The sequence below is a fragment of the Buceros rhinoceros genome, unplaced genomic scaffold, assembly GCF_000710305.1.
Source record: "Buceros rhinoceros silvestris isolate BGI_N320 unplaced genomic scaffold, ASM71030v1 scaffold18698, whole genome shotgun sequence".
Lineage (NCBI taxonomy): Eukaryota > Metazoa > Chordata > Aves > Bucerotiformes > Bucerotidae > Buceros > Buceros rhinoceros.
Window position 1 is genome coordinate 36,852 of NW_010427649.1, and position 14,880 is coordinate 51,731.

General features: G+C 38.0%; 1 protein-coding gene across 1 annotated transcript in view; it reads left to right on the plus strand.

The window, feature by feature from the left end:
• LPCAT1 (lysophosphatidylcholine acyltransferase 1) overlaps positions 1 to 14,880 on the plus strand; it is a 50,270-nt gene that overhangs the window by 30,717 nt on the left and 4,673 nt on the right. Inside the window, exons 9-11 of the mRNA XM_010141997.1 lie at positions 5,998 to 6,123; positions 12,161 to 12,314; positions 13,182 to 13,280. Coding sequence (XP_010140299.1) covers positions 5,998 to 6,123; positions 12,161 to 12,314; positions 13,182 to 13,280 — 379 coding nt within the window. The remainder of the gene's footprint in view (positions 1 to 5,997; positions 6,124 to 12,160; positions 12,315 to 13,181; positions 13,281 to 14,880) is intronic.

Here is a 14,880-nt window from a genome sequence, read left to right on the forward strand (position 1 = left end):
GCAGAAGCAGTGGCTGGGATGCTCAGCACTCAACTTTGAAATTCAAGACTTTTCTTTGTCATTTTTATACCACCAAAGGCATGACGATCAGTGTAAGTGGAATTACTGACATGCTGGAGTTAAGCAGCCATTTGTTTAGGTTTCAGGCCATATGCAAAACTGGAGATGAGAACTACACTGTGCACTCTTTATTTCTGTGAACGCTGTAAGTGTGGCAATTAGGCAAACATAGTTACTGAACAGGATTAACTCTGTGTGGCTTCTTGCTAAGTTGGTTTACTCAGGGAAGAAATAAAATCTTTAAGTGATATTTCACTCTTGTGTTTTTGTATGCTGACAACACACAGAGAAACAGCTTCATTTTTCACCCCTTGAAGATTTGAGATGTACAATCCTACAAGACCAACAATTACAGGACTCGTTTTCTTAACACAAGGAATAAATGCAGCTGCTAGCAGCTGCTTTCTCTGTCTGAAAATGAAACCATCATGAGATACTATATTCTTGATGTGAACTCCAGACTCTTACAGCTGGATCTTCATTTGCTTGGAGAATGCCACAAAGTAGTAGTTGTCCAAGGAAAGAAAAGGGACTGACTCTACCCTGGCCTTCCAAAACTAAATAGGTGAAAGCTCTTCAGCTTGAGAAAGAGAAGGGTTGTTTTTAAGGTCAGGAAAATCATTAGTGTTCCGGAAATTCATAGTAAGGAAAGTCTGTTAATTTCCATAGCAGAAGAGATAGAAAGCACTCAACAGTAGATCAGCGGAAGTAAATGGAAACACTCTTTAAAACATGTGCAGAATTGTGTTGTTCACTACCAGGTGCATAAAATGAATTCACCAGAGCTGAAATATACTGTAAAAAAATTTGGCCCGTCGATGATTTTAAAACACAGTGGTACAAATACTCTCTGGTTCAGGAAGTTCCTGTACAGGTGACTACTAGAAGCTGGGGTTATTTGTCCACCATGCTTTGTGTATCTTTTCCCTAAATACCTGATAGTGAAGTAAAATAGCAAATTTTATATCCTTTTAATGTTTTCAGCATCCTGTAAATATTATAGCTGATATAAAGGGGCTTTTTTGAGCAGCCTGTGGAATATTTTCTAGATTAGTTCAGTTCTGCTTATTAACAGTGTAAAACATTGTGAAAATGTTTTTGTGAAGTGTAGATTCAGAATGTCACAATATTGCCTGTATTATTTTCTCTCTCTTTGGATATTACAGCAGTCCTGTTCTGTTTCATGTTCGGAATTCTGCATGTGTAGTGGATTGGTATGCGAAAAATGAGAAAGTTGGTAATTTTTTATATTATGACTGCACAAATGTTAGACGTAGGGAGCTCTTTGGTGTGAGAAGTCAGGATATGAAAAGTACAAAAGTACAACTGTTGTGTATAAGAGATTGGGTTTGCAGGAAGGCCTTTGGGTTTTTGGTTTTTGGGGGGTTTTTTAATTGATTTACCGACTTTGGAATTTCATGTCGTGTGATATGAAAGGTAAATAGCATTTCAGGGAAGGTAAGGAGCGGAAAAGGTATGTCAAGCCGGACATGCATATCTGCCCTTATGAAATTGCTGGACATTAAACAGGCCAGGCTCCGGTTAACTGACTGTGAAAACAGAGGCAGTAAGAAGAAAAGAGGGGGAAAAAATGCTTCCAGATGAATATATAGGAAAAGCTGTTATTCCTAGTTTATTAAAAACATCGGGTTGCACTTGCAATTTGCATCTCGAACTGAAATGTTTGGGTTTTTTTTTCTTAACAGTTGAATTGAAGTAGAGAAAGATTGCCGTGGAGATAAGTTGGGATAGTTTTGTGACTGTTTCTGTAGAAAATCTTGTGAATTGCAGTTGCACCCAGGCTTTCTAGTGATCTCTAGTATGCCAGCCTTTATTCTGAGAAATGGAAATATTCACAAGTCTTAGCACAAATAATGAACTAAATGTTCCCCAGCTTCAGTTTCTTCAGCATTCTGAGCTGAAGTCAAGGTCCTTTTTAAACTGCTAACTCTATACAGCTTTAGTGATTTATTTTCTGAACTCAAGAGACCCCTGAACTCTGTGTATCTGGCCTTGGTTCTGGCCTCTATCGCTGAACTCTACTGCGAGCAGAAGTTGTTTCTTCCTCTTTTTACTTCTGATCTTCGTAATTCTGGAATTCTGGATGTATATATAAATAGACTGTTTCATTTCATTTGGCTTTTTTTTGAAAGTCCAAAGGCTGTAAAATTACCAACAGGTGAGCAAGAGAAGATGCTATTATCCTTCTCAATCCTGCTTTGTGTATGTGGTGACACTGGGCATACAAGCAGGCATTAATTGTAGTGGGAATTTTCCTGTACTGATAGCATTGTAAGTCTGGCCCAGATACCACTCCGTCTGTAAGGGCTGCACACAGCTATAAAAAAAAAAATGCAGTTTGTATTTTCCCCTTATGGTTTGGCTGATTCTGAGATGATCCCTGCTTTGGTTTGGAATTTGTTCTGTATCGTGAGTTTGGGGTTGGTTGGTTAGTTGTGGGTTTTGTTTTGTTTTTTTTTTTTATTCCTCTTTGGCTAGGCTCCGTCAACATGTTTGGGGACCATTATTTAGTAATTACTTAAATCTGGCTTTGGTTCTGGGATGGCAGTCAGTCAGGCGTCTACCCTTCTCCCAGGCTGAGTGGCTTGGTCCTTCTTTAGTCATCTTTCTTTTGATGTGTTTGAAAAGCTTCTAGCTTTTAGTTTTAATAAATTACTGTTTCTTGCTTTGGCTTGCCACCTTATGGTTGTGTTTTAACTTGTCTGTCTTTTCCATTCTCCTTGAGAGAATATGCTTTTTTTAAAAAGTATTTTTGTCCTAATTGCCACCTTTAATCAGTTGCTGAGTTATACTGGATTTTTTTGTTTTGTCCTGTCAGAAACTTCTTTGGCATCTTGTCACTTCTGATTCCCTAATTTGGTGTGTCATTTTGTATCAAATGAACACTTCACACTTTTCAATTTCTTCTTTTAACTTATTTTTAATCCACTTCCCCTTTTCTGTTGAACTCCCCAATGCTTCAGCTGATTGCCTGTAAGTTCCTGTGTTTCTGTTATGTGCTGTACCTGCTGTTGCCTTAAGATCTGATGAAGTATGGTGTAACGTGCCTGGCTGGACAAGATCTTTGGTTATTACCACATTCTTCTATGTAAGCCACTCTGGATAGTACTGTTTACAGTGTGTCCTTGCTGCCCTAGGAGTCTGGCTATTTCACTGACAGTTGACAGAGAATCATAGAATCATTGAATGGTTTGAGGTGGAAGGGACTTTTGAAGATCATCTAGTTCCAACTCCCTTGCCATGGGCAAGGACAACTTCCACGAGATCAGGTTGCTCAAAACCCCATCTTCAACCTGTCCTCGAACGCTTCCAGTGGTGGAGCATCCACAGCTTCTCCAGGTGACCTCTTCCAGTACCTCATCACCCTCACAGTAAAGAATAACTTCATAAAATCTAATCTAAATCTACCATCTTTCAGTTTGAAACCACTACCCCTCATCCTATCACTATACTCCCTGATAAAGAATCCCTTTCCATATTTCCTGGAGGCCCCCTTTAAGTACTGGAAGGCCAATATAAGGTCTCCCTGAAGCCTCCACCTCTCCAAGCTGAACTCCAACTGTCTCAGCCTGTCCTCATCAGGAAAGTGACCTATGATCATCTTCACAGCACTCCTCTGGACCTGCTCAAGCAGGTCCGTGTCTTTCTTACACTGGGGACCCTAGAGCTGAACCCTGTACTCCAGGTGGGGTCTCAATGAGAGCAGCGTGTAGGAGGAGAATCGCCTCCCTTGATATGCTGGCCACACTTCTCTTGATGCAGCCCAGGATGTGATTCTCTTTCTGGGCTGCAAGTGTACATAGCTGGCTCATAATCAGTTTTCTGTCAGCCAACACCCCCAAGTCTTTCCCTGCAGGGCTGCTCTGCTCAGAAATTTATAAGGATGATCTAATGCGCACGCAGTACAAAAGAGGAGAATAGGAAGTAATCTAAACTGGCAGGATTTTATTCACCACTTTTTCTTCTTTCAAGGAAAATTGATTTTTGTATTGTACAGTACCAGTGGTTTCATATCGTATAATACAATGCTATGCTGAATACCGTGTAATACAAGTGTTGACAAGACCTGCAATATCTGATCTCTGTCAGGTGAAAATTGAAAATGGGTTTAAATTCCCACAGCGTGGGAGAATTCCTCACCTGGATTTTATACAGCGTTCATTACTGTGTTAGCCACAAGTCTATGGGATGAAATATGCTATCACAAGAACCTCTTGTCCATTCTGTTCGCGGTGTACTGATCTACAAATGCTACTAGGACACTCTTCATAGGAGGAGTAGAATGATGAAAGAGGAGCAAATCACGAAGTGAAAAAATTGAAGGAAATTAATTGCTTAGGATCACCCATATGAGGCATTCTGGCCTTTAATAGCCTGCAGGATTAGGATTTTAAGATGCCTTTTCTATGTAATTTTCTATGCCTTTTCTGTGTATCTTTTTGTTTTAGTTGGCATTTTCTGTTTGTTCCTTCCATTTGTTGCTTTTTTCTTGCAAGGGGGAGGCTGTTCATCCAAACTCACTACACTGTGCGTCCACTGTATGTCCTCTTCTATTCATAAGTATCTTATACTATCTAATTTTTTTGACATATTTGGTACTTTCGAACTTGAATATCTGTTAGGGAAGTGTTCTTTCTGAATATTTGACTTTCTCAGCCTTGGAGGGAAGAGAAAAACACTGATCGGTAACTTTGATGTTAAGTGCATCTTACTAAAGTGTTAGAATTCCTGAAGTATGACTGTTAATTGGTGGATGAAAGAGCTCTGGCTTATGTTATTTACTTTGGCATTCAAAGGCCTTGTAACAAGATTCCGTGCAAGAGACTACTTAACAGAAATTAAGTGGTTATTGCGTGAGAGGTAATTGCCACTACAGATCAAACTGGCTATAATGAAGAATAGAATTTAATGCAGTTTCCATCAAAGCCAAAATGACCGTCTCATGCCTCAGGGTTTTGTATCAATCTTGCCGTTACTGTATATTAACTTCACAGATGAAATCAGGTAAAAAAACCCTGTAGATTAAAGGAATGAAGGTAAATCAAGGAAAAATTTTGTGAAAATTTAAACTAGAAAAGGCTGCACACAGCAGATAATGTTCTGTACTAATGTAGATAAAATAGGAGCAGTGTCTGCTTTCTAAATTGCATCTTGTTTGTACACTATGTTCTTAAACGCCTCTTGCAAATGGGAGTGTCTCTCTCCCAACTTTGGCACAGTAAATGCAGTGGAATTAAAATATCAGGATTTCCTGGAATTACCTTTTGGAACTGCTATTACTATAAAGCATCAAGTTAGAAGAAAAGCAAAAACGAGTACTTAATTGTTTGGAATATAAAAACTTGGGAGTATATTTTCTTCTACCTCTCTTATGTCATAGACATAAAAATAATTTGTGTTTGCTTGGAGTTTAGCTCTGCTTGCACTTATACTTTATGTTCTAGCCATTCTTTACAGAAAAATGTTGCCTGTTGTATAATTTTAATATCTGAAGGTAATAGTTGTTCTGGTCAGGTGAATATTGATTTATTAATATGTTGGAGTAATAATTATGTTAAGTTCTTATTAATAATAAATGGTTTTGTTCTATATTAATAATTTTGAAAAACCCTGTTATTCACTTATTAAGGAAATAATTAAGGAAGATATTAAGGAATTTGAAAGTTTATGCACTGCCTGACTTTTTCCTTGTGATCTTTTATTTTTCCTGTACTTGTAAAGTCAAAACAGATGTTCTGCAATCGATAGAGTACCATATTTCATTTTTTGTATGTGAACTTTCTTTGATGGGCTCTTCCTTGTAATTCTTCAGAATAGAGCACGTAATTGTTAAAGGATTTCTTGCTATTAAAAAAAATGATTCTGCTCAGTTTTCCTAGATTATCTTCCTTACCCTATTTTTTTGGTTTATTCAAGGGCATTGGGAGTTTCAGTGACAGACTATACGTTTGAAGACTGTCAGCTAGCTTTGGCTGAAGGACAACTTCGTTTGCCTCCAGACACCTGTCTTTTAGAATTTGCAAAGCTTGTGAGAAGCCTTGGGTGAGCATATACAATATTTATATAAAAAATGCATCTTTATTACAAAGCTACGTTTATATAGTTTTCCCTTCATATAACGATATTACATTTATGAATGTGTTTGAAAGTTGTCATATTATAATCAGGAAAACAGTTATAAAATTAAACCAATACTGTTCTCCACTTGCAAGTAGCACCCCTAGATTCTAATGAGTAGGTTGTAAAATTCATATTTTAACTGACTGGTAAGTGAGCAGAGTGTGTCTGAAGTGTTCATTCCCGATCAAAACTAGAAGACGTCTCCTGAAGACAGTCAGGAATACTGTGAGATTCCTAATATTTGGTATAGTTAAGAGTCAGTTGCTCTTTCCTGTGACATCTGTGAGGGGAGAACAGTGCTGTCATACCAGTCTTGACACTGGTTAATGTTAAGATAGCGACGGCAGAGTTGTCATCCTTTCCCAAGAAGCACAAAGTCGTCGTCGATCTTTTGAGTAGGTTATTGCTAGGTGGACTTTCTAATGAAACTGTATCTTAGTATATGCGGTGGGGCTTCTCTCTTCCTCCCTTCTCACAGCTCCAGTTCCTTCTGTCTTTACCTTTCAGAAAAGCTTCAGCAAACAGTGAAAAAATTCACATAAACCAGATAGTAAACTTGTTGCTGCAGTTTTTCAATTTTTCTCTTGTCATATTGAACAACCACGAACTAAATTTGCAGCCTCATCCTGTTACCTGCTTTAATATACAAACACCCTTTTCTACTTTTTGTCTCCTCATCTGAAAGTATAGAGCATAGTTTTGTGTTTCAAGTTTTTATTTCCTTTCACTATTTTTTCTTCACTTTCCAGCTTGTATATATAAATGAAAAAAAAAGAAAGATCTATTGGTGAACAAGGAATGTAGGGTAGCATACATTGTGCATTCAGATGACAAGCATATATTAATTCATTGTCAAGACTTCTATCTGAAAAGACTTCCAGTAGGATAAGAGAGAATTCTAAGGGGATATGATTCTTTCTTTGTTCCAAAGGCTCTGAATTTACAGTACTAAGAAAAAATAAGCAAACAAAACATACAAACAAAAAGCGAGCCAAAAAACCACCTACATCTCCTATTATGCAGTTGATAATCCTGGGATTCAGTTTAATCCTCTTGTTAAATTGTCTGGCTTCTGTCTGTTCAATTTTAAAGCTGTTCATTCAAATTATGCTTTTCTGGGATTTTGGTTTGGTCTCTAAAATGATTACACGCATTTGTGAGTGAAGTTCCTCACAACCCAAAAGTTCCCTGTCTGATTTGAACAACTGTACATTGGTGAAATAGTATCCTGTCTTGATTTGGATATGTACCAGTAAGAAGGTTATTGCGATGGTATTTTTCTGGCACAATTGGATGAAGATTGTAATATGACTTCATCTCTAATGTACACTTGATGTCGATGCAGTCATTTTGCTGTTTCCTCAAAGGTTTTGAGGCCAGAGAGGCATTATGATCATCCAGTCACATCTGTGAATGACTTGAACAGTGCATTTTATCCAATGGATTTTGCATCCAGTCTTAATACTTGTTTTTGAGCATTAACATACTTTCAAGATAACATCCAGTTTTAAATGCAAGATTTGTATAGTAAGGGAAATCCAGACTTGTTTTCGGTTTAGATTCTTTGAAATCAAGTTATATGTCAGTTTGCTGCGCTGGAGACATTTCTGTTCACAGTATGTATCTACAGAATTCATCATCATTGTCTCTAGAATTTGCTTAGTCTGTGCTCAGCTGGATGGGATCCAGCCTAGAAGCCACACAGCCACAGCAGCAAATTCTGGTGTTTCATCGACTAGTGAAGAGCTTGGGCACTGCTAACACAGCTGTACAGCTGCCAGGTTGCAACTGGCTGAAATTCAGCTGGCTTGTACCGGACATGGGTAGAACAAGTGCTGTATCAATGACATCAACTAATGATAGTCTCATCTTCTCAAATTCTGCATTCATTAGTCCTCAAGCAGTTACACTTCTGTTGAGCCTGATACTAGCCTCATCAAACTTCTAGACAGATTAAGGATCACTGTTTCCTTATCCCTTGCATGATTTTTCAAATTTTTTTCTTTTTACTGATCTCTTTTATCTTGCTTTCTGTCTGCCCTTCAGTGTGGTGACATTCAGTACTCTGCTGCTGCATTATTTACTTAATTGCTTCCTGGTTGTTTTTTTCCCCAAATCTTCTGCTTTTAAAACCTCAGGTATGATTCGGAACATCTAGGAAGTGGCTGTGTCTCATGTCCTCCTGTTTTAGTCATTTTTTTCTACTTCCTGATTTTCCTTATTCATTTGAAGTCTCTTTGGCAAATATTCTTGAAAAAATAAGAATTTTTTTCATTTATTATAATTAAATTATTACAATTTTTTGGGGAGGCTGGGCAGCACTAATACTCTTCCAGTATGGTAGCTGGCTTCCACTTTGTGCCTCAAAGAGCAATAAATACAGAAAGTAAAGAAAACATAATATGCTATCACAGTGCATTTTATTATTGATGTACTTGTGGCACAAGACCCTTTGATTTGGCAGGTTCTTGGTCTGGTGTATGCATTTAGTGTACAGGCTCTGAGGTTCTTTGTACTCTTCTGTACTTTATACTGAAGACAGTATGGCTTTGATTACAGCCTTTTCTTTCAAAAGGTATGGTTTGCACCAAATCATCTTTTTCAGGTTAGATTTCAGAAAAATCCCCTGTTCTCACCTTCTAGATTTCCTAGCTTTCTCAGTAGGATTAGTCTTAGAAATTTTTATCTTTAACAATGGGCAGCAATTCATTTTGGACTTCTTTTTGGATTCTTAACTACATCCCTTGCCTTCCTGAGCCTCGGTATTATTGGTGTCTTGTACCCACATGATGGATACCGGTGATGTCTTCCTTGAAAAGACATGCTACAACCATGAGGATCCTACTAGGCAATACGCCTATAGGCTCGTAGGGAGGAGATAATTAAACTCATAGGCCTGGTGCCTGTCTATTCTTGCTCAACAGTCTTTACCATCCAGACTGTGTTGCAAACTTCTGCTGTCCATATGTGTCTGAAACGGTGGTCCAGATGGTAGGTAGAGCTTTGCATCCCCAAAGTAGTAACCCCTCACATGTAACTAACAGTGGCATGACTTCAGAGTGTTCAGAGATCATCTACAACAAGAAAAAACGTCTGGAGGCTGTTGTCCTTCTGCATTCATGATAAAATCAATGCTGTCCATTACAGGAGGCAATCATGCATCAGGCTTAACATAGCAAATACCAACCATGATAGCTCCTGCCTTGTGGATCAAGGCAGGGTGTGCCAGAGCATTCGGGTCAGTTTTGCAGCTCTTCTGTTTTCTTTCTCCATTATGACAAGAAGTTGCACAGAAGTGCATCAGCAGACGTAAAACTGAATGTAGTGTGTTTTTCTGGCTTAGGGCATGTTTCTCTGAACTTGCCGTTTACAGTAGCTAGCTACAAGATCCAGCTGTTCTTATGCAACTTCCAGCTCTGCGAGGCATTAGGAGGTTTCTGGCAGGTTCCCAGCATGCAAAAAAGGAGTTTGTTTTCAAATAGTCAGATGCAGCTAAAACTAGTGTTAAGGAGGCGAGACATCTCTCTTGCTAAAAATAGTGGTAATTATACTCAAAATATCCTGCCTTCAGGGATCTGGTTTTCCTTGTGAAGTCTGCTGTGAAGGATTTAATGTTCAGAGCTGTTAATCTTGAAAAATGTCCTTTCCATCTTCAGGGACTTGGGAATGACTTTCTGTTCTCTAGTGTGCACTGGCCTAAACAATGAAGCAACACTCCACAGCGGCAAATAATGCTATGTATCTTAAAGCCTAGATCCTGCATGGAAGCCGTTAGTCAAGTAAGCATGATTTCATGAGCAAAGATGTCTACAGTTGGCTTTCTAGCTTTCATAGCTTCCACTGGGATAAAAGTAACAATATTAAAGGGTTTGAGACGTTCAAACCATTTCACATCGGTTCAGAATATGTTGTGGGATTTGGAATACTTGGCTTCAAAAGACTTCGGCATAGTGGGTCCTGGTCATCCACACATCAGTTTTCTGATTCCTGAAGGACTAGAGGGAAGTGAGCTCCCTTGGGATTATTGGTAGTACAATGCAGTCATACTCAAGCTCAAGAAGTAAGTTTGCCGTGCTGATCCACATCTCTTTTTGAGACTGGTTCACATGTCTTTCTCTATTTACAAAACCCAAACCGCAAGATGTCTGTGAGATTCATGGTAAGCCATGCTACTGTCCCTACAAGGTTTTGCCTTCAAACTTTTTAGCTTTTTGGACTTAAACGACTGGTGAAGAGGAGATCTTACAAGCCTCTTGCCAAACAAGTACTCCCTCTACATTACAGAAGGTGGATTTTTGTATAATTTCATTGCAAGTCAAATCTCTCTGATTTAGAGACAGATGTTAGGCTGTGTATTCTGTGTCAGCTGTGGCTTATCTCAGGGAGGATCTGGATGCCAGCTGTCCTCATCCTGCAGTTGAAATCCATTTCGGCTGTACAGTTGGGAGGTATTATCTGTGGACACTTCTTACGTGCAAGTGAGAAGCTGAGTTCTGTGAGCATCTCAAGTCCTCCATGGATTCTTTTGTTCCTGCTATTTTTCTACTTGATCATGGAAAAGGCATGTTTGCAGAAGAGTGGTTTGCTGCTCTTTTTACATGCGTAGGACCAAAACTTGATACAGATGCTTTAATGCCAGGATGAAGAACATATGAATGTTCTGTTGAGTCTCTGGAAGAATTCTTGCATGTTCAGATCTTACAGTTGAGAAATATAAGGCTTGGAGTTCAATTAGTGCGTTTTTGGTAAGTCAGTTTAGGTAATGGCAGACAGCATAGTAATTGTGTTTTTACTTAAAAGCAATGATTATTAGGAAGGATCATTTCAGCAAGCAATCAAGATCTGGAGCTGATGTTTCAGATAATCTTCCTATCAGAAGTTCTCTTATTTTTTTTCAGAAGCTCCTGAGACTGCTGGTATTAAGTAATTTATTCATTCTTGTCACCGAGAGGAAGCTGTTGAAGAGTCCCATGTGTGGTCTGGCAGCAATTCTGGTGTGAGCTTGAGTTCTGTTTGCAGCAGCAAACAGCAAAACAGACAACCACAGAATAATATTGTAGAAAACTTCATGGGCTTCTTTTGTCTTCAAACTGGAAAGTTTGGATGCCCACATTAGCCTAAATCAGTTCAGAGGAAACCTGCTGATCAAGATTTGGTAGATGTTGTACTAGGGAGAGAATTTACTTTTCTCCACATACCTGCAGCACGATTTATGATATTCATAGTAAGACTTTTTTTTTTTTGCAAAGCAATAACAGGAAGCTTGACGTAGGGGGGAAAAATACCCCAAGCACCATGCAGTAGATATTTGCATAAATATAAAGCTGTCCATTCATCAGTCAACATCTGGTTTTGCAGTCAGAAGGACTGAGGGAATATCTGTAGCTGTATTAACTGCTATAACTTCATTTGCCTCACCTCGTAATGGTATCCAATGAATGTGAAAAGTGAGGACTGACAAACAGGATTAACAGTATAATCGCTATTATGTAATCCCTGATTTCTTTTAGGCAAGATGCATTAGGTCCTTCCTGTTCAGTGACATTAGTAAATTTGGAAACTTAATTGGTTTATGTTACTGTTTTACAATACAGCCATATTCAGATGACCTAAATCCCACCTAGTTCTCTGTGCCTGGTATTTATTAGCTAGTTTCAGACTGCGCTTCTTGTTCATGTTGAACTGCTTACACATACAGTTTATAAACGGTAGAATAAAGGACAGAAGTTTATGACCAGGTTTTCTAAGCCCTTGCAGTAATTTCTAATACAGTTTAAGAACTAATGGGACCCTTAAAATTACAGTAATACACCATTTTATAATAAAGATGCTCAGTAATTCTGATTCCAGATTTTGTGTTCTACGCCATTATCATCCATTGTTTCATTTGGTAGATTAAAATCTGTATTGTTAAAACGGAGTTTATTTTTAAAATGTGCAAAAATAATATGCTTTCTAGGCTGAAGCCAGAAACGCTTGAAGATGATCTTGAGAAATATACTGCAAGTGCCATGAAAATGAAAAAAGAAAAGGTTGATCTTAAAAAATTTTCAGCATACTTGGAATTTCCGGTTTCTCCCACATTAGAAAATATGTTTGCACTTTTTGATGAGGTAAGAAGCAACATCATGTTTAAAAATTGTATGATTTTTGGTAAATTCTGCTTTAGCCTAATTCTGTTCCAGCTGAGGTCTGATTTGGGCCAGAAATAAGTGCTTTTGAGCACTTCACTGTAGTATTTGCCTACTGCATTTCCCTTTCAGCAAGTTAAGAGCACCTATCGATTAAATAAAGTAGAACTTGAAAAGAGTGTCAGTTGGACAAAAGTTATTTTTGTTTCTGGATGCAAAATATAAAGAGGAAGAAAGATGGGTTCATGCTAAACCTGCTGCTGTGTGTTGCGAGTGAATGCAATGCTTATTAGCTGACAGGTATTTCACTTACCTTGTAAATAAACCACTTGTTCTTCCAGGATGCCTGAAACCTGAAGGACCCAGGAACGTGGCAAATGAGACAGTTTTCATTATTCTGGCAATCACTCAAAATGGGAAATTACTATCTTTCTTTGGATGAGGTGCTGTTTAGGCCAGGAGGTGGATATGTCCACAGTGTTCTCTCTTAGACCAAAAAGCAGATGTCATGTATTCCGGGTATAAATTGGGCTGCTTTGCTCTCTGGTTCTCCAGTTTCAATTTCAAGCTGGTAATTCAAGTGGTTTAACTATAATATGCAAATGAAGGGTGACAGTAGTTGCACTGTCTTCTAAGAATATTTTAATTGTGACTTCTGAGACTTTGAAAAGTGCCTGCAGAGCTACAATGATGTAGGTTCTTGCCCTAATGTAATTGTTCCAGTGAGACTTTTTTTGCAGTAGCGCATGTAATGATCTTTCTGAATATTCTCAATCTTTAGCAACTGTTAGTTATTTATGAAAGGTCTCAGAAAATTGCAGTGTTTTGAGGTGAGGTTTGCCTTCACAGAATGAAGATGGCATAATTGATATTCGGGAATTTGTCATTGCTCTATCAGTTGTCTGTAAGCCATCCAAAACTCTGGAAACAATTCAGCTGGCATTTCAGGTAAGCAGCATTTTCTTCTATGTAGTTTACTTATTCATAGAAATTCTTAATACTGCCATTAGTCTTAACAGAAGCTTGTTTCATGTGCCCTTTTAATACTTAAGTCCGTTCTAAAATAACGTTGATGGGAAGTTAGATTAAGAGGTCATGTTCAGGTGGCATGCACTGCAAACGAGTTGTGTAAAATTATGGAAGCTTGCAGTTTGAAATTGTTCTCTGTGGAACACTGGTAGAATCCTTTTCACCACATTGATTCTCAAATCTGAAGTCCTTTGTATTGATTTTGTCTCAAGGCTAATAAGTTGTGTTTACTACTTCTATAAAGTTTCAATCCAATCTTGTTTTGCAAGTTAATATTTAAACTCTTCCTGTATGTTAATAGAGTTGTGTTGGTTTTGATTTTTTTTTTTTACCCTCTTTTATCTTTTCGGTAATATTTTCTTCCCTCTTAGTCTTACCATGTTTGTGTCTTGGTTCTGCAGTTTCTGCCCAGACATTATGCTTCTCAGTAGTGCTCCCGATCTTGTTCTGACCTCAGTGGTTTGTTGTAGTATCAGCATAGATGGTTAGTGCAGGCTTTTTGGGGAAGTGACAGCAGCAATACTTAATGTTTGTCATTCTGGTGGGTTTTTCAGACACCTTGATCTATTACTTTTTAATTAATTTCTTTAATATTGTTATTTCAACATGCAAATTCTGCTACATCCTGCATCATCTTTTCCCTTTGCCTTGAATTCCCATGGTCTTTAGTGTGTTACTGAAATAAAGTGCTAACTCTGGATGTCTTCACTAGTGAATGCATGGAGTTGAGAACATGCAATTGTATGGTACCACATGGCAGTCTTATTGTAGTAGTTGGTTTCAGAGTAGTTGTTTTAGGTTCTTCAGCAAACCTGTATTATTAACTATGTTTTGCTAAAGAAATGAGGCTCCTGTGAGTGTTTAATGTTCACATCTATCATTTTTGTCCTTTGGCCAGTATCAAACAAATTTGACAAAGGAGGAAGAAACAAAAGTATTTAGTTTCTACAAATACTGGGAGAAATCTGCCTCTCAGCAGTAACTACTGTTACTGCTGCTTCTGAGGGAAAGGGAAAAAGGCCTCTGTCTTTGCTTATGCTGTTTGATCTACATAATGGCATAGAGAAATGGTCAGGTGCTGTTTGGTCAGCTCCGTGTCTTCACAGTAAAATGAACAAGCTCAAAGTAAACTTGACGATGAAATTCCAGTAAAATTTAGCTGTCATGATGCATAATGTGCAATATACTTTTTTTACCGTTTTGGAAAAAGAAAAACTCAGATTGGGTGGTTATTTTCTTTTTGGAAGCATCTACATTTAAGTTAATAGAACTGTTTCTTAGAAAACTTCTGTTCTTCACAGTCGGCTGTACTCTTCAACTCAATATATAATTTTGAGTTCTTGGTTAATTGCAAAATATTAAGAACTGCAAAGTAGTTCTATGCATGTATTAAGGAGAAGCACTGAGCAAGAAGAAGCAGATATTGCTTATTTTATCCTGCTAGTGATGATTAGAAGGGTTTTTTAAAAAGTCTCAAGCAAAGGAAATTTTGCTCACAGTATTCTAAAAAAAGGGAAAG